At 37.3% G+C, this 24,795-nt stretch overlaps 1 protein-coding gene across 7 annotated transcripts in view; it reads right to left on the reverse strand.

Moving 5' to 3' along the window:
• Positions 1-4,363: 4,363 nt before the first annotated feature.
• EPS8 (epidermal growth factor receptor pathway substrate 8) overlaps positions 4,364-24,795 on the reverse strand; it is a 176,484-nt gene continuing 156,052 nt past the window's right edge. For 6 of the 7 annotated variants that reach the window (XM_038576909.1, XM_038576908.1, XM_038576905.1 and 3 more), the window contains 4 exons: positions 15,822-16,044; positions 8,662-8,842; positions 7,416-7,545; positions 4,364-5,645 (listed from right to left, as the gene is read on the reverse strand). In XM_038576909.1, the coding sequence (XP_038432837.1) occupies positions 5,532-5,645; positions 7,416-7,545; positions 8,662-8,842; positions 15,822-16,044 (648 nt within the window). In that variant the 3' untranslated portion in view covers positions 4,364-5,531. The remainder of the gene's footprint in view (positions 5,646-7,415; positions 7,546-8,661; positions 8,843-15,821; positions 16,045-24,795) is intronic. The other variant, XM_038576911.1, reaches the window with a different exon arrangement.

A 24,795-nucleotide genomic window follows, 5' to 3' on the forward strand; every position in this document is an offset into this window, starting at 1 on the left:
TGTACAAGCTACTTGACCCCTATTTGAGTTTAAATTTCCCCACGTATAAAGTGGGGGTCTTTGTGAAAGATATTAGAATACTGAGTTCAGTTCTTCTTTCCCTTCTCTTAGAATACATGGGAGGCAGAAGGCCTTAGCACGCCAGCTTTAAAGTAAGAAATGTTAAAACAGGACCAGCAATATATTAATTTCTCACTGTGTGAGTATATTATTTCTTGTTTTTCCATTATCTGAAAGAGACTGTGTATTCATTTGGGGGGGATGATAGGAATAACTAAAGTTGGAGAAATTGTTTCACTCCATGGCCAGGCTCAAGGGATAAGAAAAGAAGCAGGAATTGGGCCAAGTACCTGGAACAACACTCAGGAAGGAAAGAGCCCATGGGACCAGCCTGGACCAGGACCATCTGGGCCTGGCAGGAGCCCTGATTCATTGCCCACCCTGTTCCCACACCAAAGCAAAGGTGGTGTGCTTAAGGCTCCTCAGGAAGCATCTCAGCTGTTAAAATATCCCCAGAAATCCAGATTCAGGACTTTAATCCTCTGAGAGCAATTGATATCTGTATCTTTCCCCAATTCAGATTAGAACCCAATAAATGTAGTTCTTAGCAATTTCTTTTAAGCTTATCAGAATTTTACCATTTTATTTTATAGCCTTTCTTTTATAGATTTACTAGATAAACCCAAACATTTGGATATTGGAAGATAATTCTGTGCCTGGTAACTATGCCCCCTGCTCCTTCCACTAAAACAGAGTGCTTTCCATAACACTGAGCTCAGAGCATCAGCTTCTTCAGCCTCTTTCCTGTTCTGTCCTCTGAGGGCAGAAAGGAACAAAGAAGCCAAGAAAGGAGGTCGCGAGGCGATGTGGGAACAGGTCTTGAAGAGGCCTGCAGAGCAGAGGACACTGAGGAATCGAGGTGGTGGAGAGAGGTGTGGGTAAGGGAAAGATGTGAGTACTGACATTTCTTTCTGTCTGGGACCCAGGACTGCTAGAAATACAGCCTTTCTCTGGGAGTTGCCAGCAGCAACTGTAGCTTTTTGTTTTCTAAGTTTTGTTTTGTTTTAAATAAAGAAAAGAAGATCCCAGAGATGGGTGGTAGAATGAATGGTACCTTCCTATGCCACCCACTTCATTCCTAGGGGCCCTTTGAATAACTCTACAAAGATCTCTGACCAGCCTAACTTGGAGGCACATCCTCTGAGAAAAACTAAATGTCACAGTATAAAATCACAGCCTTTAGAAAACCTCCCCCCTACTCCTGGTTTTAGGGTATACTTTAGCCCCAGGAGATCAATAAGACTAGCTCCAGGGATAAATACTGCAAGCTGTACAGTTCTCTAGATTGTGTTTCCTGAGGCCAGAGTCTGTATCTAGGATTCCCCTTCATATCTAGTTTTTTTTTTTTTTAAGATTTTATTTATTCATTCATGAGAGACACACAGAGAGAGGCAGAGACATAGGTAGAAGGAGAAGCAGGCTCCCTGTGGGGAGCCCAATGAGGGACTCAATCCCAGGACCCCAGGATTACGATCTGAACCACAGACAGACACTCAACCACTGAGTCACCCAGGCATCCCTTATATCTAGTTCTTAAAGTAGACAGTTAACTAAGTGCTTACTGAATGAACATTGTCTTCTACTCAGAAACAATTGGTGTTTATATAAACCCCTTTACTGAATCCATACTTTCTAATACTCTTCCAGTCTCCTTGTGTATAAGCATTGAGAAGAAGGTGAGCAGGCCCAGCTCTAGTGGGACCTCTATGTAATCCCTAGTGCGGCCTCCATAAATTTACTTTTATTTATTTTTAAAGGCTTTTTAAAAAAAAAGATTTTATTTATTTATTCATGAGAGACACAGAGAGAGGCAGAGACATAGGCAGAGGGAGAAGCAGGCTCCCCAAAAAGAGCCCGATGCAGGACTTGATCCTGGATCCCAAGATAATGCCCTGGGCCAAAGGCAGATGCTGAGCCACCAAGGCATCCCTAAATTTACTTTTAAAAAACAAATTAATCTCAATTTCCCATACATTTTCTTAGTGAAAAATACTGAAAGGAAGAGTTTTAAGTAACTAGAGTATCTCTTACATTTGTTTCCTATGACTCAGTGCCTCTTAAGTGGAGGAGGGAAAGAGAGAATTTACTGCTCACCTTTAGAAAGATGACAGAGCTCATAAACAAGAACATTAGGACACATATTTTAACTATTTTATGATTGATAAAGTCAAGTATTGAACACATCGAGACATGGAAAAGAACTTTAAAATATTGAAACAAACTTCTATAGATGAAAACTCTAATGTCTAAAATGAAAAATACAATGAAAGACTAAAAGCAGACTAGAAACTCCAGAAGACAAGACTAGCAAACTTGAAGACAGCAACAGAAATGGACTAAAATGAAACACGGAGAAAAACGACTGGGGAAAAAATTGACAGAGTATTAATAAACCTGGGAAAACTTCAAATGGCCTAATACCCATGCAACTGGAGCCCTTCAATGCTAGAAAAGCAGGAGGGACTGGGCAAACAAACAAACAAAAGTAATAACTGGTAAAAATTTTGCCAAATTCAGTAAAAACTGATCCTGTAATCCCAGGAAGCTCAATGAACACCAAAACCAAGAAAACTACACAGAGGTCACACCATCATCAAATCGCTTCCCACCAGGGAAGAGATCTTCACTTTGGCAGCAGCTATTAATCCCGTAGCAGTAGGTGATTCTAGTTTCTAGTCACCCCAACCCCCTACCTTTCAGAACCAACATCACTACATACCGGTTCCAAGATACCAGCTTCAACTGTCCAGATTCCTCTCCTCAAAGCTTTTTGTCCCCGTTCCTCAGGGCATCTCTCCTTTGTGCTCCTGAGGTACCAGCACCAACACCAGACAGCACTCCCCTAGGGCTTTGGGCTCAAACTTTCTAGGGCCCTTCCTCCAGGCTTCTAAACGCTGATAAACCCAAACCCTCCCTTTGCTCCCCTCTCCCAAGGCATGGAAGCTGTGTCCTATTATTACTACCTCTGTGGTAGCTCAATGTTCTTATGTTCTTTTTTTTTTTTTTTGCCTGTTTACAAATTATGTTTATTAACTTCCATTTAAATAACAGAGAAGGAGGATTACATCTTGTTAGGTAAAAATATGAGCTTTAAAATTTTTTTGTATGGTATCTCAAATAGGCATAGAAAAGTTAAGCAAAGTAGCCAGAATTGGATTGGGTTGGTTATTGAGCTTTTTCAAATATATCCCTCTTTCCTCAACTTTGTGACAGGTGTGTTCCCAACAGATTCTGTCCAAAGAGGGTGCTAGGGGGAGGCAGGAAGCTAGAGGGGGACAAGGCACCTGCTCTCCTCTGTTTTTATTACCACCACGCTGATCATGGTTCTTCACTCCATAAGTAGCAATTGAGCCCCAGTAGGTTCTAGTTACCAGTTTGTCTTTTCCTACACTCCCAGAGCAGCCTCATTATGCCCTCCCAGAAATCTGAGTACCAGCTGGCTGGCGTGGTCTTCTGAGGGCTGAATCCCATGTCTGTGGGGTTTTCTCAACTGAATTCTTCTCTGAATTTCCTGAGGTGGGACAGCACCAGACAGACTGCACCCCCTTCTCAGAGGTTTGTTTACCAGCTGTGGGGTCTTTCCCTGAAACTTCTCAGGTACCAGGACCAAACTCTGTGGTACCTCTCCCTCAAGATTCTAAAATTTTATTAATCCCAACTCTGCCCTTTGTTCCCATAGCCCAGAAGGAGGCAACCACTCCTGCAACTGCCACCACTGTGATATTGTCCTTTGGGATTTCATACCATAAAGATATCTCTATGCATTACCCCAATTCTTTTAATATATTATATATCACATTATATTCAGGCTATTTTAACTTTTCTATTTCCTCTTGTCTTATCCTTACATTTTCAGAGACTTTCAATATGGGCCAAGTTATAAATGTGTGTCATTGCTTATGTCATGGAAAAGATCTAGAATAACCCTCATCATTCTCATGTTTGTTTCACTTTGTCTGAGGGGCATAGTTATAGGGAAGATTAACAACTCCCGTATCTCTCATAATTGGGGGGTGGGGGGGATCAGACCCTAGGAAGCTGTTTCCTTGTCAAAAAATACAACTCAAGAGAGTTACTACAGATGCCTAAGGAGGCATTTCTGTGGGACCACTTAGGACTCATAAGTGCTATATATATTTGTTCTTATCACTGTAACCAGCTTTCACTAGAGGCTGAACTGTACTGGAAATCAGTTTAAAAAATAAAAAATAAAAAAAGAATGGGCCTCTGTTTTTCCCATTCTACCCAACCTGATCCGGAGCCTACATACCAAAGATCCCTTTTGCCAATGACACAGAAGCCATTTATTACCATACAGCAAATACTGTTTATTGCAGACTTTCCAGCTGACTCATGTGAAAAAGGCACTATGAAAATTAATGAATCTAGATAATCTCTCTAAATGGATTTATGTTAAAATATACAACATTCTTACATAACATCTGTTTTATATATGTGAAATAATATAACATTTAATGACAAAAATTGTGTTTCCAAAAATAACATTTGTTGAAGGTTAAGTATCTTTCTTTTCTCTATCTAGCTAGAATCTTTCACAGGATTAAAATATGTGTAAATTAAGTGTTTCTTATAACCAGAAGAACTTGACACAGATAAACACATAAAATGGCCCCAATATCCATTTAACTACTTATGTCAATATTTAGAACTGAGGCCTTCATTAAGCAAAATACTGTAATGCACACCAATGCGGGCTACTTCCTGGGACACATTTTGACTGCATATGACCTCTTGTCCACTTGTGCTTTCTCATATATAAGAACATAATAAGCAGAATATAAGCAGAATATAAACTAAATCAAAATACAAGCTATACAAGGAATTGTGATCAACAGAGCCATGACACATAAAATGTCTTGGGAATGCTCCATAGGTTTGTATTTGCATGTCCAAGGCTTGTTGTATTTTACAGTTCATTAAATGTTTTGATTTTAAAAAAAACTGTTGGCATTAAGAACTTTAAATAAATCTAAACATTCTATCATTGAGTATGTCAAGGAAGAGAACTAAGTAAGCAGAGCCTAGCCGAAAGTAAGCTACACTCTGAATGACAGACACCAGAATCATGGGCAAAAGTGAAATTATTTAGATTTTTAAATCACGGGCAATATCTTTGTTTTGCTGCAATAAATAAATTTACCTCTATCAAAAAATACCTGCTTATACACTGAAGTGGGGATGAAATAATTAATCCAATAAAGGAAACCTCAACCTTGTGAAAGCAGGTAAAATATTTCCCAAGGGCAAAGCATCATTTTACAATTATTCAGTTTTAATAAAAAAAAAAATGGCCCAGGAAAAAAGTCCTCTGCTTACTTATGTTTGCATTGTTTCTTTATGGCGATAACTTAAGTATTCCAAGAAATAAGAATCTGACATTCCCTTCATGGCTTCTTAAAACAAAGCACGTTGGAATAATGCCGCAAATTTAAACGGGGTTTAAAAACAAATTAGTGACTGCTTCCCTCATCAAAAGATTCCACCCCTGAATCACTAGCAGCAGCACTGATTTTTTCCTGTCGTCTTCGCATGATTTCTTGCAACTCGGAGCTGCCACTGTTATCCTGAAAAACAAACATGGTGCAGACAAGATGGTTACAGGTTTGTGTGGGCTGCAGGTCATGTAATGAAATGGTTCAGGGTAAGAGTCCTTTGGTTTTCTCCTACTATCTCTTGGGGAAAACTGAAGGCTGCCCTTCATATAAGTGATGCTTCTGGAATTCAGTAATACATCACATTAATCATTTTTTCATTTATGAGATGTCTTAAGGCAATTCATTCACCATGCCTTTCACTTGGACATGATAAAGATAAATCAATAATGTATGTGGAATGCTCCAGATTCCCTGGGAGAAATAAGATATGTGTACAATAAGCATAATGAGATGGCAAATTATTAAAGAACCCTCTTAAGCAAGATACCCATCTGCCATTAGGGGATTCTAAATTAGGCTCGAAGACTAGGCTCAGGGTACACCAAGTTCCCTTCAGAATACATGAAGGTTCTGACCCTCTGACCTCAAGTCAGCTTTCCTCCTTGCCACTCTCTACCTACCATCCCTGTGCACCTTCCTTATTCTGCTCTCATCAATAGAAGTTTTTGGCAACCCAGGTGAGTAATCTAAAAGATGGACTAAATGCAAGAGAAGGGTGTAGTCAGAAGGTGACTGAGGAACATGAAGCAACTCAGGTATTCAGTCTCTGCCTCCATTTATATCCAGAGGAATGGAAGTAAGACCCAAGAGGAATTGGGTGGTGGGGGAAAATCATAGACAATCTGATACAAAGGAATTCAGAAATTTTGGCACTTCCTATCATACCCTTGAGAAGGAAATATATGCTCTCAATAAAATTAAAATGTATAACAGTAAAATAAAAACTGCCTCAGAGAAGATTCAATCCTTATTCATATTAAATATACAGAAACCCTAATATAGAAGATGCCCAGGATCCACCTAATAAGGAACTCCCAAGATCAATGTTGTAGGAAAAATTTCCAGGGAAGTAAAATTTCTCCTGAGAGTGGTTATAGGGTTGCATATGTGAAGTTACTTCACTCAGAGTTACTTCACTGTTGAATTTAGAGGATATACCTACTAGAGAAAATTATGTATCAATTTTACACCAAAGCCAATACACTTTCATTTGAGTTCAAGTATAATTTCATGAAAGATACCAAGAGCTGTGAGATATGGCTTGAAATGACTACCCTTACACAGCCCATTTTAAGAAGAGTAGGATATGCGAAGCTTAAGGATAGTCAGTCTAGAAAACATTTCCTCTTCTTTCCTACTGACAACTATGGCTAAGTAATTACTCTTCAGCACACTCTCTTTCCAATGATTCCTAATATTTTCCCTCTGATTATTTAGATATATACTAAGATCTAAGACCCACAGCCAGGATTTTAAGCCAGGATTTTAACTACTGACCTACTAGAATCTCCAAACTAAATATTAAGAACAGGCAAAAGAGTTCTGGCCTCTTAAGGCATTTACTCACTCAGAAGTGAATGTCCATTACTGTGTCAAAATTTAAATTCCTACAGAAGTAGTTAATGCATATAAAATGAGAACATTAGGCCTTTCATTAAATGTCCAAAACCATATGCTCCAAGCTTCATATTACAGGAGCATTTATGATAAATTAATCTCCCCTCAAATGGTCATTGATAGTCTCTAGTGATAAATTATAAAAAGCTGAGTCAAACTTAACTCTGCATGAAAGGGAAATTGACCAATGTGGACACAAACAGCTGATTTCAGAGCTTTCAATTTTCGGCCCACACTCTTGATTAATGCAGACAAATATCAACTTAGGTTGACAAATCATACCTCTAATGCAGCTTTTTGTACAGTGATTTGGCTAAAGACTCTGGACCCTTCAGGGCAGACTGTCTTCAGTTCATCTTTGTTGAGAGAGAAAAGTTGTGCACCGTTTAATACTCCAAGACTATTGACAGTCCTGAAAAACACAGAAGAAAGAAAAAGAAATACAGCATTAAAAATATTATCTAGATTGGGGCACCTGAGTGGCTCAGCTGGTTAAGTGTCTGACTCTTGATTTCGGCTTGGGTCATGATCTTGGGGTCATGGAATTGAGCCCTGTGTTGGGCTCCATGCTGGGCACTGAGCCTGTTTGGGATTCTCTTTCTCTCTCCTTCTGCCTCTGCCCACCCCTACCCCCTAGCTCGTGCACTCTCCTGCTCTCTCAGAAAAAAAAATATTATCTAGATAAAACAAGAGAAAAAAATTTCTGGTCCTACTATTACCTCTGTTTTCTAAGTGTTCCATATAATGAAACTCTTATAAAATGTTACTACAGTGCTTCTTCAGGGCAGTGACAAGGGCTTTCATGATGATGATCCTGAGGCTACATGATCATGAAGTATCAAAAAGGAACAATTGTATTTAGTATCATTATTGTTGAGTACCAATTCCTTTAAATATGGTGTTTCATAGGGGGAACAGATAACTTTCTAGTAACCAAGCAACTGACTAAGCAATGTGTATCATTTTTCAGTCATGTTGGGTATGTAAGTTTATAAAGTTCTCTTAAGTATGTATTATTGAAATAGGCCGTTGTATCACATACACATAAATATTTTCAAGTGCTTAAAATGTAGATAGGTTTACCAAGGGAAAAGTTTATATTAGGTTATAGTCTATGATTGGTAATTTATTTTTTATTTGGCTGAGAATCTATATCCTGCAGCAGCAGCATATTCTGCTATATGCTGTCTAAGGTCTGGGGAGTCCAGCTAAGGCCTCAGTCCTACCCTGTGTAACCAGATGAGGGGGGAAAGAAAGCTACCACCTCAAAGCTACTGGCAGTTTTTGCTTAAGGGGCCAATGATAAGCAGACATCATCATCTAAGAAACAGGGTACCACCAGATTATAGTTATTTCTCCTTCTTCCAATTCTTTTTAAGCTATAAATATCTATAGTTATTTCCTGAGCATCGAACAAATGCGGTCTGGTCTCCCCAACATTTTAGAATCGTTTGTGACATCTTAGCAACCAAACTGAAAATCACACATATATTACACATAGAAATGCAGTCTTCCCAGAGAGACTTACACGGGGCTGAACCCCTTCGACTGTAACCATGTTTTCACATCTTCTGGCGTGGAGTCATAAGTGATATTGACAACTGGTACATTCTGCCGTGGCACATGGAATTTCTTCTGGGCGGCACTCCGACCAATGGTCAGTCTGTGGATGAGCTCATCCTGCACTTCCTCCATCTGAGATTTCCTTCCTAGACACCAACATGGAATAGGGTATTTTTGAAAACTTCTAACATATGTTGCTCTCTTTAGAACCCCAATGCCCAAACCCTTTGTCCCTGGTAGGACTTATAATCTAGTGTGCCTACCATCTTTCCTCATGTTCATCCTCACACAGGACAAATTCCATGATCAATTATTAAAACCACTCCTTGGCTCTTCTCTTCTCTTCATTGTACTCCCTTGGCAAAACCCCACCCCTTGTTAAATCTAACTTTCTGCTTATTCTGTGTCTGCACCTGTACCCTGAGTACAACACAACAATGCTGAATGATCTCATGTTAAATTCATGAATATGAACCTCAACCAGGCTGTTGTTTCCTGACAATCATACTGCATTTTTTTTAGGTCATGGTCTCAAGTAGGGGAAATTTTGACCCTAGGGATATCTGCTAATGGCTGGAGACACTTTTGAACAGCACAATTGGGTGGGGGGTGGGGAGGAAGGACGCAACTATCATGTCATGGGTAGAGGTCTGGACTGCACAAAACATCCTACAATGTACCTGTCAGTCTCCTACAACAGAGACTTATCCAACACCATGTCAACAAGGCTCAGGTTGAGAACCTGCCCTAGACCAAATAAATGGCAACTGTTAGACAAGTATTTACTCTCTTCTTTCTCTGTAAAACCTCCAACACTCATCCCCAAATTTTTACCCAGAACTAATGACCTCACTTTCCTAATGCCAAATAAAATAATAAGTTAGAAGAGAACCTCTTTAAGTTCCTAGCAGTTTTCCTCACCTACCAGCACTTTCCTCTTGCCCTCTGCCTTCCCTTTCTTCTTTCCCTGCATCCTTCCCTTCCTTTCCATTCTCCCCTCCCTCCCTAATACATTATGGATCAACTGTGTCCATGCTTCTAAGGCTTGCCCCTTTATATGTGCACTAGATCCCATGTCCTCTGACTACTTAAATACTTCAACAGTAATTTCTCCTTTACTTATCTAGGTTATCCACTTTCCTCTTTAACTGAATCGCTTCATCAGCATACAAACACATTTTTATTTTGTTATTATTCCTTTTCCCTTTAAGCCCTTTCTTGACCCTATGTCCCTCCCAGCTACTGCCCATCTCTCTGCTCCTGTTTTAGTAAAATTCCGTGAAAAGCTGTCTATCCTAGTTGACTCCCATTCGTGTTCTCCAATTTTCTCTTTAATTTATTGCTAAAAAATTAGGCTTTGGGCCCCAACCCTCCACAACATTTTGCTTAACTGCTACAGTCAGTTCCCAATCATTGTTTCATTTAACTCACCAGCAACATAGAAAGGTGATTGTTCCTTAAAATGCCTTCTTCATAAAAAAAAAAAAAGCGTTCTTCCCCTATGGCCTCCCCAAGACACCACACTCACCTGATTTTCCTCCTGTCTCATTGGCCTCTCCTTCTCAAGTCTCCTTTTCTGGTTCTTCTCATCTCCCCAGTAAGTAGCATTGAAGTACCCCAGGGCATGATCCTGGGACCTCTCCTCTGCCTATACTCACTCCATTAATGATCACTATACCATTTAAAAGCTGATGACTACCAAAATTATTTCTCCAGTCCAGACTTGTTCCTTAGAACTCTGGACACATATACGCCAACCGTCTACTTAATATATCCATTTAGATGTCTATTTGGTAGCTCAAATGTCCAAATCTGAACTTCTTATCTTCTTCCTGAAGCTTGCTTTTATGCTATATGTCCCCACTTGTTTAATGGTAATCCTATTTTTTTTCAGTTCCTCTGGCAAAAATGCCATGGAGTTCTGCTAGACTCCCCTTTGTCCTTTTTACATCCAATCCATTGGCAAATTCCGTTAGTCCTATCATCAAAATATACTCAAAACCCAATCACTTCAGTCCATTTTTTCTGTGACTAGCTCCATCTGAGCCACTGGCCTCTTCAGAGGTTGTCCTCCTTCCACTCTCAAATACTGCAGCCCTCGCTCTTTCTGTTTTCAATACAACAGCTAAAATGATCTTTTAAAATATATGTCAGATACTGCAACTCTTCTGCTCCAAACCTTCCCAAGAAACACAAACTACTCCCAGTAAAAGGCCTTAGATGACTACTTTCTGAGGTATCTCTACTGCTCTCCTGGAACCCTCCAGTCTAGCTCATAATGGATTCCTTGGTGCTCTTCAAATTTAAGGCACTTTGCTTGGAACGCTACGCCCCCACAAATCCACTTGGCTCATTCTTCCCTTCCTTTAAAATGTCCCTATTTAAAAAATGCACTCCCAAACAGCCCTTCCTATCCAAATGGCTTTATTATTCTCCAAAACCACTTAAAATGTTCCCTATCAACTCAATCATTTATCTACCTTCTTCCATCAAAATATATACTTGAAGAGAAAATGGATTTTTGCCTGCTTTGTTTGCTTTACCTGAAATACCTGGAACAGGGTAGGGATGCAATAAATACTCACTGAATAAACAAGTGACTGAGGCATTCTGCTGACTTTTTCAGTGAGAGAGATTTTGAAAAGAATTGTATATAGACCCCTAAAAGAAACAGTGAAGAGAATGGAGGCCAAAAGAGGGGAAATGATCTATCAAAATCACATTATTAATTAGCAGAATTTAGTTAGAACTGGATTTCTTGACATTCAGATCATGGCTGCTTTATGGGTTCAAAGTCATTGAAACCACCTTTGATTAACTTACAAATTATCCCTTTCCCCAACCCATTTTATGCTTATGGGAAAGATTTGTATATGCATATGTCTTTATGAGAAAAATGGGGAAAAATTAATGTATGGGAAAGAGAATAATGTATTTGTATATTTAAAAACATTATTTGCATATATACACATATTACATTATATATGATTACATATATATGTATTATGTATATATGCACACACATATACACATAGATATTAATTGTATATAACCTTCAAGGATTAAGTTGAGAACTGATATAGTAATCCAGTTAACTAATTAACTTGGCAAGTGGCAATATCTAGCTACTAAAACAGCTTCTTTTTGTGACCATTGTTTTATGATATTTTCTTTTATTGTGACCATTGTTTTATGATCCTTCCATCCATCCTTCCTACCTGCTTACCTTCCTTCCTTCTTTTCTCTTTTTCCTCAAGGGAGAATGTCTCAGAAAGCATTTGATGTCCTTGGGAAGTAAATGAAAATGTGTAATAACCAAATAGTTACTTCAGTCTAATTTTTTAATGCCTTAGGTATTCAGGAAACCTTCTGATAAGTCAAAAGACAGAAACAGGAAAAATGAAGGGTGAGAGGGAGAAAGAACCAGGGGTCTAGAGAGGGTGAACAGGAATATCACTGATTGGTTCATTTAAGTAATACACTATATGCACTTTGCTAATTAGCTCTTTTAACTCACTGCATCCAACTGCCACACACAATACGAGCACATCTCAAAGGAGTAAAAGAGAAGGAGTATTGCCACACTAAGAGAATTATTTTCTTATCTATTAACTTAGCCACTGTATGATCACCTCTAGTCCACAGTGTAACAGAGGAGTACAAAAACCTCTCCTGCTGTGCTCCTGGCTTTTGGTTTCCATTTGCAATGTTCTACCACAAAGTAACAAACCAGACTAACTTTACACCTCTTGCTGAAATAACACTTCTGATTACAAAAGATTAAATCCAAATAAAAGGCCTAACATTTCAGAGGAAGTGGAAAAAATGCAAAATACCTAAAGCATTGGTATCTTCAAAAGTGATAAGAGGAAAGCCTTTTTGAATCTCGAAATTAGCCAATTTGAGTAGCTTAGAAAACAAGCAGCCAGTTTGAATAGGCAACCATAGTTACCTCAGCAAAAGAACTGTCCCTGTCTCACTCTTACTACCTGCTACATTTTTAAAAACAGGCATGCTGACTTTTTCCTTGTTTATGGCTATTTAGTAACTTTGAGTATTCACTTTCCAATTTCTTCCATTTTATTTTTATCAGAAGTCTAGGCAGTAAGTAGACAATGTAGGAAGCATAAAAGGCTTGAGAGAAACCTGGCTATTAAGAAATATATATTTAAGTATGTCTGTCTGTTTCTAAAAGACTGTTGAGAAGCCCCCACATTCATTCAGAAAAACTTCTCCAAAAGTGTGCTCAGGAAAAAGTTGTCATGAAAATAATTGTTTTATAAAAAGAAATACATTTATTTAAATGCAAACTTTTATTATTATAAAGCAACAAGTATGGATGTTAATATGGGGAGAGATGTATACATTTTATATACCAGTGTCACCCTTTTACTTATGAAAAACAGATTCAAAAGTGATGAGTCACAATTATCAGGAGAGTTCTCTATCTTTAAAGTATTCAAACTATGCCTCTTTCCCATTAGGTTATTCTTAGTTTCTTAGACTAGGACAAAGAACAAACTGTCCTGATCCACAGACTGTTCCAAATGGGGACTAGATGCCTATGAACTCTGATCTAGGCCTGGAAAGAGTGCCACCGTGTCAAAGATTACTGCGCTGACGTATCAAAGAAAGGAAATGTTACAAACTTGTGGTAAAAATGAAAAAAAGAACAGTCATTTCCAAGAGGAAAGTTTCCTTAGGGAAATCAATAAAAATATTTATAGAACATCTCATCTCAAAACTATGTCTTTAAGTGTCTTTGAGAAAAATAAAAGCATCTTTTAAAAAAATACACAAAATTTAAAAAAATTAGTAGCGTATTAAACTTCTACACACATATTCTCTCTTACACACACACAGTTCCTTTAGCTGCACAATCATTTCTCTAAAACTTCACTTTTCCACTACTTACCAACCACAGGATATGGTAAGGTGGTAAATCTGCTCTACTTTGGGGAAGTATAAAATAGCCTATAAAAATAGGTTAATGCTTATTGTATTTAGCCAGTATTTCTACAACAGGAAGATATCTATATCTATATCTATCTATCTATCTATATACATTATATATATATACATATATATATATTTATTTATTTATTTATACTGGAAAACTTTGTTGTTTTTTGGGTTTTTTTTTTTTTTTAGTAGAATCTTTTTTATTCAAAAAAAAAAAAAAAAACAAAACAATAAACAACAAAGTTTTCCAGCCACACACAGGAGGGGTTTGGGTAGCCCCCAGCCCATGTGGTTTTGGCAGCAATAAGGGGTGTGGGGTAATGGCCCAAAAAATAAAAATGGTGTACGTGTGTGTATGTATATATATAGATAGAGAGATAGATATAGATATATTACCTTCTTTTAAAATTTATCAAGAATGACTACAACTGAATAGATGTAGCTATGATTTATTGAGGTAAGAGAAATGTCAGATGAAAATGGGAGTGAAAGATTCAGTAAATTGGTTCTGAATCTAATCATCCAATCTTAGTTTTAAAGTTAATAGTTCAGGGTTGCCTGAATGGCTCAGTGTGTTAAGTGTCTGACTCTTGATTTCAGCTCAGGTCATTATCTCAGGGTCATGAGACTGAGCCCCATATCAGGCTCTGCACTCAGTAGGGAATCTGCTTGAGATTCGCTCTCTCCTTTGGCCCCTCTCCCTCTCTAAAATAAATAAGTAAATCTTTTTAAAAAATGCAGTTAATAGTTCAATACTTGTATGTGAATGGCAGAGATGAGATCTGATATGAAGACAAATTTGAGAGTCATTCCTTCTCCAACAATACTAAAAGAAATAGAAATAGATTGTTTACTTAGAGTAAAAGTATGTTTATGTGGAGGGAAGAACCCAGAACTGAGCCCTAGAAGAAGGCACACTGAGAGAACAAAAGACACTATTTATATATATATACGTGTGCACACACACACACACACACACACTGAAGAAGTATCTTCCTGGTGCTCTAGTTTTTGAAGAATTTTTACATGTCCAGTATAGGTAAAGCAAAGTAATTTAATAATAATTATACAAACATAATTTGAAAATTAAATAATAAAAATTATCTCAGAATTATCTTCAATTTTCAAATTATCTACACTGCTGTTCAACATGACAAACAAGGATAATCCAAAGTTTGCCAGAGTGTCTTTTCTTTCAGCTTTTTAAAATCCGATTTTCAATAAATAAATTAATTAATTAATTCTGATTTTCACAGAAATCATTCATATAAAAAATCAAACTTAATTTTATGAAAATACAAAGCTGAAGTCTAAATTTAAAAAAGCCCTGAATTTAGAAGGCGAATTTGACCTGGTATTGGTAGGTTGACTATGTTAAGTGAGCATGTGTATGTCACAAATAGAGGAAGAGGAGCAGGACAAAGATGATTATGATGCTGAAGATGACAGAAAGAAATATTTGGACTGCTTATTGTGTGTCATACTGGTCAAAATCAGTTTTTCAACCTCAGCATCACTGATGTCTTGGACTAGATAATTCTATTGTTCAGGGATGGATCTGTTCATTGTAGGATGTTGCTAAACATACCTACTTCTACCTGTTAGATTCCAGTAGCATCCACCCAAACTGTGATCAAAACACATCTCCAGATAATACCAAATATTCCTTGGAGGAAAGAGGCATAACCATCTCTGGGTGAGAATGACTGATCTAAATGATTTACATGAATTATACTTCATTAAACCCTCACGATTTTCCTAGAAGATGCCATTCTTTTCCCCCACTTTTCAGATACTGAAGTATACAGAGAATTATTAAATGGTTGAAGGTCAATGGCCATAAGTGGTGTTTTACTATACAAACTCAAATATGTCTGGCTCCAGAGTCTGCATTCAACCACCACAATATATTGGAATATGTGTAAAACTATACACAAAAGATAGAGAGTAGAGAGAACCTGTTTCTTAGAATGATTTGAAAGACAAGAAACTAGATGAAAGAAAGTCTTTGCAATCTTTGAAGTACCATGCACGTATGAAGGACCATTATTTATATTTAACAATGTTTAATACCAAGAGAACTAATAATAAACAATATTCTACTTAGCAGTCCTTTTAATTCACAGAAGAAACTGTACATTTTTGCTTCCCTGGGAAACTTACGGTCTACTGGAAGTTGTTTGTGTCTCTGGTTATCTCGCACAATGCTGCCACCACTGTCACTGGAGCTGCTGTTCTGACGGGTTACATTTGCCGGGACCTTTGGCACAGAAACAGGTGCTGGAGTAGAAGGAGGAAGGGGGACAGGAACAGGAGCCGGTGTTGGAGGAGGTGATGGAGCAGAGGGAGTATCAGTTGGTCTTGGACCATACTCCATCCTTTGTTTCTATAAAAAGACAAATAATTAATTTGAAATTGCAAAAATATGAAACCTAGGCTAGGAAAATAGTATATACTTTGACATGACTATTTATTTGGCTATTTATTTGTTAACTTACCTACAAATCCATAGTAAATGTGTGTACATACACACACCTCCAATCGTATATGATACAATGATCATTAGAAATCATTTAAGTAGTCTACATATTTGTTCAAATTCAAAATGTAAATTAAGGAGTCAAAAAGGTTTACCAATAGTAAATAGTAGTATTGATAATAGTCATAAACATTAAAAAAATAAGATTAGAACTTGGAATCACACAAGATCAGGGTAGGTCAAAAGATTTCTGATTATAATTTCCATCAATATTAACCTCTAACTGCCCTGGAAATTAAAATATCAGTAACATAAAGCATTAATTACTCCTTAGTTTAAAAATACTGCTGGATTAAATAATGTTTAATTATACTGTTTCCATGCAGTTTGTTAAGAAAAAGTAGTATCTCAGTAGGTAAAAGGACTATGTTTTAAAATAAATAAGTAATTTTTAAATGTTGTTAATGTTTTCCAAGTCATAACACTTTCTGCCATTATCTTAATGTCAACTTATAAAAATCAGAAACTTTCCTTGTTAAACAGGAATGCTGTGGGGTAGGTGGTGGTAAGGATAATGGTATGGTCTTTAAATATTTATTACTGCAACTTGAAAACATGTATTTTAAAAAGTCCATGTGGGGATTTGCATTTAAAAAGGCTAATGTGTTAAAATCCACAATAACTTTCAGTAATTTTTATTTTTTTGTATATTTTTTTACTGGAGTTCGATTTGCCAACACACACAGTGTGTGTATAGTATAACACACAGTGCTCATCCCATCAAGTGCCCCCCTCAGTGCCCATTTTCAGTAATTTTTAAATAATCATTGTTAGGCTATTAAAAACTGTATTTTTGTATATTCCCTAATTAAACTACGCAGAAGAGTTACAACTTTAAACAAAATAATTTTAACTAATAGATAACTGCATTATAACAAGTTCCAAATTCTCAAAAGGCAGGTTTTGGTTGTTTTTTGTTTTTGGTGTTTTTTGGTAGAATCAAAGATACAGAACAATGACTTATAATTTAGGTAAAGCTTAGATCTGCACTGACACAATTTTAATTATGCTAAAATTCAAGATTAGCAGAAAAAAAAATGCAAAAGGTAGGCCTTTTGGTAATCTGGTCCTTTGGGCAGAACAGGATTTACTTTTAATTCCTAAATTGGCCCAAATATAAGGTGATATTGATTTTAGAAGAAGCTTCCCCAATTTCCACAGAGATGAAAAACATAAAACTACACAACACACACATTTTAAAATTAAGTCATTACTCAGAAAGAAAATAACAACAACAACAACAACAACAACAGAAACCCAAAACCACACCATCATAGTCGCCTTCACAGCAAATGAGTAACACCTGTGGAAACCAGTGTGGGAAGAAACCCTGGTTCTTCTTCTCTGCTGTTTGACTGCTACCACTCACCAGCCAGTGGGGTGAGGCAGGTGGGAAGGGTATAAAGCAGACATGAAAGCAGAAGTGAAAGAAGAGCTTGTAATGCCACTAGATAGATATGGGAGACAGGACAGAAGGGGGAAGGGAAGAGGGAGGGAAGAAATAGGGAATAAGATTTATAAGAGCTCGCCATGGAGTTAGATGGGACAGAAACAGAGACTGCTGGCCCTCATCAGTGGAGGCTAAAAACATTCCTATTATATTCAATAATAGCATCTATTTTATTATTGTGATCTCCCATAAAACAATATTCCTATATTTGGGCCAATAAAATATTTGAAAGCAACCAAAATACAGCAAATATCACCAAAATATACTTAGCACACACCAAAGTCATCTGATTAATGTATATGCAATGTGCCCTTGACAAGAATATCCTTTGCACATAATTTCATAAAGGGTTAGTGAATTCTCACAGTAGGATCTCAAGTGTCAGTTTAAATTATTGTTTTTAAAGCATAAACAAACAAATGCTATCAGCCCTGCATTCCATGATATGATTCATATTTCCTGCTTTCATAAAAACAAGAGCGGCTAGTGTTTTGCTATCCATCAAATGATACTGTGAAAAACGGGATATGCTGTGTGTGACTGTTAAAATCAAGCCTGAATTGTGTCTCATCTCATTCATCTGGCGTTGCTGTATCATGCAACTTTATCCATATAACCTACCAGAAAAAGGCTTTAAACATAAATATTGGATTAAAGAGAAACCATATGAAAACTTTTCATGAATTTACTTGCATATTTTCCCCTTTTCTCAGTCCTTTCTTCCTGCCTCATGTTTCCAACGCATGGAATGAAAAGGGGAAAAGCGTTTCCTCAAATCATTAGAACCTGCTCAGAAACAGCAACCAAGGCAGCTTTCCTTTGGAAACTGATTCGTCATTCTTGGTGCAGAGGAAACAGAAGATCAGTATTGCCTCTTGAAATCACTTTTCTGTGTCCCTCTCAATCTTCTTCACTTTCCTTTACCCCCCACCCAGCGACTGTTCCTCCCTTCATTATTTGTCTCTTGGTTATTTTTGGTTGGAGGCAGATCCAAGTTGATGGCTCCTCAATAAATGGGAAGTCTTGGAGAGCAGAACTAAACCTGAACTTTCTTCTCCTGAACCAAGGGCTGAAGCTCTAAATCCTGCCCCCCACACCCCCCCCCCAGAAAATCTTGACCAAACTTCTTGGTTTGCCCAGCAGGACTTTCCCAGATTAGTATGGAATAGTCCCATGTCCCTAAAACCCCTCAGTTGTGAGCAAACCAGCATGAATGGTCACCTTGATGTGGACCAACTTCTGTACAGGGACTGTTGCCCTCTTACCTATTGCCTTTCATCTGCCACAGATACATTTAAAGTTTTGTTTAAAACAAAATCTTTCTTTGTCTTTTGTTTCTCTGAAAGGAGTCCGAATTACTAGACTCCGTGGCAAATCTACTTTCTTATTGATAATTAAGTCAGAATGAGTCACTTTTCTTTAGCCACAAAAGCTGAAATTCTCCAGGGTTAAAGAAAGTTATTTAGAGATAAGCTCCTGATTCATTCAAGATACTGCTTCAGAGAGGGAGTTATGCAAGCAAGCCCAACAAAGCCACTGAAATTGAACTGTTCTTAAAATTTTAACCTGCACATTTTTCCTCTAAATTTGGTCTCTTTGGAACTCTGTGGTGGAAAAAAAAAAAAAGGCACAGCTGGAACATTTGGAGGGTGTTAAGTCCAGAAATTGAATCCAAAAAATGATATTAAAAAGAAGTGCCATGAGGGAACAAATGTGGGTTACCTCTGACAGCTCGCCAAGTAATTGCTATTAGGAAAATGGAGCAAATCACATCAAATGAGAAAATGAACACAGGAGATGGAACTAAAATAATATCGATTACAATTCACATCAAATATCAGAACACATGAGCAAATTAGTTTTTGACAGTAAAATTACCTGTCCACAAATCAACCAATGAAGGTGCTTGTAAATATATAATTAATTCCCATTACTCTTATCTAGCCATGGAAAACTAATTATATAGAATCATGCTACAGTGTAAACAGTATAGAGTATTTCAGTAACGATATGTATATTAGAGTACTGTGATTTTGAAATATTAAGATAGGTTCATCTTATAGCTTATAAAGAATACAATTGGAACACATTAAATAAAAGGCTGATTCCTATTTAAAAGTTGACTTTACAGAAGGAAATATATATCATGGTGTGTTTTAGTGAGCTTTAGGTTTAAACTATAAGCAGAATTTTATAATTCTGTATATGTGCATGTTGAGCAATCATTACTACATACAAATAGTAACCATATATAGTCATCTATATCTATAGATGAGAAAGAAAGAGAAAGAAAGAAAGAAAGAAAGAAAGAAAGAAAGAAAGAAAGGAAGGAAGAAGAAGAAGGAAGAAGAAGAAGAAGGAAGAAAGAAAGAAAGAAAGAAAGAAAGAAAGAAAGAAAGAAAGAAAGAAAGAAAACAACAGAGGGAGAGGGAGAGGACTATTCAAATCATTGCAAGAAATATTTGGGAAAATGTCAACACATGAGGCAAGAGTAAAAAGTAAGCATCCTTATCTAAAAACTATGCCTCTAATTAATAGATGAATAGACTGTTCTGAGATTTTTTTTTTAGATTTTATTTATTTATTCATGATAGAGAGAGAGAAGGAGAGAGAGAGAGAGGTAGAGAAACAGGCAGAGGGAGAAGCAGGCTCCACACGAAGAGCCTAATGTGGGACTTGATCCTGGAACTCCGGGATCATGACCTGAGCTGAAGGCAGACGTGTAACCACTGAGCCACCCAGTCGTCCCATGAGATTAATTTTAAAAAACACATTTTAAATAAGTGAACATTATCAGGTAGTTGGTCTGCTGGAAGTGAATATGAAAACATCTCTAGTAAAATGGTTACTGTCTGTCTAGCAGTATCTGAATATCTGGATTGAGCTTGAAAAACAGAGCATTCATAACATGGGGTGAAACTGGTACTGCTAGTGGCTTAAAAGTCACCCACAGGAAATATTTCCATTTCTAATTTAGGGCTATTTAAACATACATGGAGAAAAATACCAGAAGTTTCTATCTAGACTGGACTGTAGAGATCATGAAAGTCATTGACCCTCTCCATTTCACAGCTGAGCAAACTGGAACACAGAAAAACAAAACACTTTCTTTAAGGTCACACAGCTAGTTGGTGATGGAATCAGGACTAGAATCCTTGCAAATCAATATCTAAATTGGGGCTTTTTCCATACTCTCACAGTATCTCTTGCTAGGAAACAGAGAAGATAGGAAGCCTTCTGTATCATTCACAGGACCATAATGACCAGATAATCATAATTATTTGCACCTTGGTAGAGTAAGACTATCTATGATAGTAATAAGCACATAGACTTAATAATTATTAATAAATGAAAGACTTCTTTAGTCAAGCCTTTGAGTACACCAGAAATAACAGCAGGGAGGGGTTCGGGATGCCTGGGTGGCTCAGTGGTTGGGCAACTGCCTTTAGCTCAGGGTGTGATCCTGGGATCCAGGAGTGAGTCCCGCATCGGGCTCTCTGTGGGGAGCCTGCTTCTCCCTCTGCCTATGTCTTTGCCTCTCTCTTTCTGTGTCTCTCATGAATAAATAAGTAAATCTTAAAAAAAAAATAGCAGGGAGGGGTTAGTTTCTGCTCTCGTATAGCATGAGAATCTATATGGGCAAAAGGTAATTCTAGTAGATGAACACTCACAGTGCCAGAGGTCTGGGAATCAAGTCAAAAGAAATATCAGGAAACTATGCGGTGAGTAGGTTCCAGATGGGGAGAAAGCACACTGGATATTGATCTTTTGCCCAGCTAACATACAAAAAGTCTTAGAATGCTCTACAACAAAATTTTTATTAACAGGTATGTTATTTATCTTTATTTTTCCATAATCTCTCATAAGCACCTACTTCTTTTTCCCTGTGATTTCATTAAATCTTTTTTCAATGTTCCATGTCTTTCTTAGGTTCTTCATTACATCCTTCCTTTTTATTTTTAAAACTTTGTGGAACCCATGGGGGAAACACATTAGGTGGGAATGGCAGTCTTTATAGAGCTGTGAAAAATCACTCCAAATGTGAGGATATTAAATAACCCAGACTCTCAGGGACATCAGGTGGCAATTCAACACCTATTTACTTCTGTTACCAGTACTAGCATCCCTGCTATCAGAAGAGAATCTTCAACCAAGAGTGTGTGAACAACAGGCAAGTGCGGCTCTTGTGCCCCTCACCCAGGAACCACCATTAGTCTTTGTAGGAAACCCAATGGGTATGAAAACTAAGAGTCACGACTGTATGCATTTTAAAACAATTGGTGACTTGTAGATGCCACATGGAACAGTTTACATCTAATTCCCTTATTCCCACCATTCACAAAACGTCTACTTTCTAAGTAAATTATGTAACTTGGATTATTTTCCTAAATGATGAAAAAAAAAGGGAAAGAATTGATGAAATCCAAGGAATGGATGGATAAGGCAAAAATCCCAGTCTAAAGATAGCAACTATCAGAATAACTTTATCACAATATAATGCATGGTAAAGCTATTCTGAGAAAATGTCCCTGAAGCGATTCATATAGTGAAAACCATATGTATATACAAATGAGAAAACAATCTTTTCTAAGCCTGATTCACCACTGGCTCTGAGTCCAGAGTTCTGGGTCCCAATTCTGGCTTTACGCAGCTGTGTAACTGTGGGTAACTTATTTTTCCATACCTTGGTTTTTTCATATAAAAAATGTGCCTAATTTCATAAGATTGCTGTTGGAATTAAATGAATTAGTATTTGTGAAGTCCTTAAATCATGCCTGGCCCACAGCACGAGCATTGACCGCTGGCCCTATCTACTCTGGAGGGTAATACCATTGCTATCTGTGCATGTGAAGAGAGCTTAAACAATTAATCACTACGTATCCTTCTGCAGTATATAACAGGGATCTAAAATGGTTTTGCAAGAAGTTACTTTAAATTCCCTCAAAATTTTGATCTCAATGAATAGAAGATACCAAGGGGGAAAGTATGCCATCCATTTCAGAGGAGAGAGAGGGCCATAGCTTCTAATACTCCAAGCACAAAGGAGCCAAGCCCTGGCAGATGGGTTAGAGATTCTGACTCCAGACAGCAGGCTTTTATGGAGGATCTGCTCAGTACTAGGCTTTCTGTCTTTCTTTTCATCAAATGCAAGATCCTAGCACTCAATAAATATTTGGGAGGTGAATGAATGAAGAGACCAATAAGACACAGAATTGCTTTTGATTTATTTGTAATCCAGTGGAGTCTTATAACGCAAGGGGTTTAGGAGCCCTGGAGTCTACATAAATATAGTGGTACCTTTATTATAAATTTTTTTTTAATTTATGATAGTCACAGAGAGAGAGAGAGAGAGGCAGAGAGAGGCAGAGGGAGAAGCAGGCTCCATGCACCGGGAGCCCGACGTGGGATTTGATCCCGGGTCTCCAGGATTGCGCCCTGGGCCAAAGGCAGGCACCAAACCGCTGCGCCACCCAGGGATCCCAGTGGTACCTTTATTATAATTTTGAAATAAGACACAGAGTATTTCTTTAGATATTTTAGATAAAGGTAACTAATAATGCTATTCTTACAGATATAAAATGATTGGCATATATTTCCAAAATTGCTCTTATTTTCCAGCTTACTTTATCTAGTCATTGTGTGTGTGTTTGTTACAAATGCTCTGAGAATAGGAATTCTTTCAGAGTATGATTTATGCCAGATAGCAGATTGTCAAGCCTACGTATTAAAATTTTACAAGATTTTGGTGGTTTCGTTGGGCTCAGCCCAAAGTTTTCAGGAGCTGTTAAAAAATAAACTGTTTTTAATACCTTTTAAAAGTAGGGCTCTTAACCTAAACACACACACACACACACACACACACACACACACACACAGCGCTTCTATAATGTTTCCACATGTTTCCATTCAGAGTTGCATCCAGAAATTTTTAGAAGACAGTCAGATAGTGTTGAAAAGCTTAAAAGGAAACAGCCCAAATAAGCAGTACCCACACATTTCTATTTACATAAAGAAGCAAAACAAACTCCCAAAACTTGTGAGCACTTAAAAAATTTCTTGGTTGTGCCAAAGTTGACAAAAATATAAGATGAGGCTCTGTTCAGGAAAAGAGGAATAGATTTTATGTTCTCAAAAAGTACTCTCCATACCCATTACATGTATTAATAGTTTTGCTTCAGTTTTAAACAGAAGCAACCATTAAACAGAAATGTCAATTGATGGCTCAGGCCAAGAATCAGAATTGAGGAAGACAAGACTGCGCAGTATATAGGCAAAGGTAAAAGAGGTTTAAATTTCTTAGGAAATCTCAGGTGGGAGAAAATACTTAGAATTGATACTGTTTGCAAGTTTTAGGCATTGTACTAGATTTACTCATTCCTAGCAACCCTGTACACACACACAAAACTTGAATAATTGTTTTTAACTCTAAAATATAAACTCTTAGATCTTGTTCATATGCAGCATCTAGGGATAGCCTTTGTGAACACTGTTTCCTATAGCTTATCACAAGTTAATTGTTAAAAACATTCCATTAAGTTCAAAGGGTATACACTCTATTACTCTATATTTTAGACATATATTTCAAGCATATACTCTTTAACACTGTTTGAGGCATTTGGTCTAAATCTCTACAGAAAAGAATGTAAAGAACTGGCATTTATAAACCAGGCAGGAGCCTTTGTTAGGTAACCACATCTCAAAATCAGAAAAGAAAGAACTTAGGAAAGAAAAAGGTATTCAGACTAAGTTGGAAAAATCACTTCAAAAATCCACAGGAAATAGAGCAGACCATACCTTGAATAACTCAAACTCCTTCTTTGGCATCAACAGCTAATGACAAATCATGAACATAAATTAAGTATATAATCATATGCACATCAGACCAGTCAAAACAAGCACGGCAAACAATCTCTACTGTCATCACTTTATGTTATCAAGATATATAAATTGTACACTAATTCTTTATTTTAAAAGTCTGCTTAGCTTTTGGATTCTAAAAAAAGCCAAAAGTCACTCTGGATAAGTAGGGGACCTGTACTCACTTAAATGCCATGAGGAGCCAAAAGTAACTAAATGAGAAAGGTCATAGCATCAGGAGTATGATCACTATTCTAGGTTTGGATAACATGTATCTTACTAAGCCTAGA

The sequence above is a fragment of the Canis lupus genome, chromosome 27 (assembly GCF_011100685.1).
Source record: "Canis lupus familiaris isolate Mischka breed German Shepherd chromosome 27, alternate assembly UU_Cfam_GSD_1.0, whole genome shotgun sequence".
NCBI lineage: Eukaryota > Metazoa > Chordata > Mammalia > Carnivora > Canidae > Canis > Canis lupus.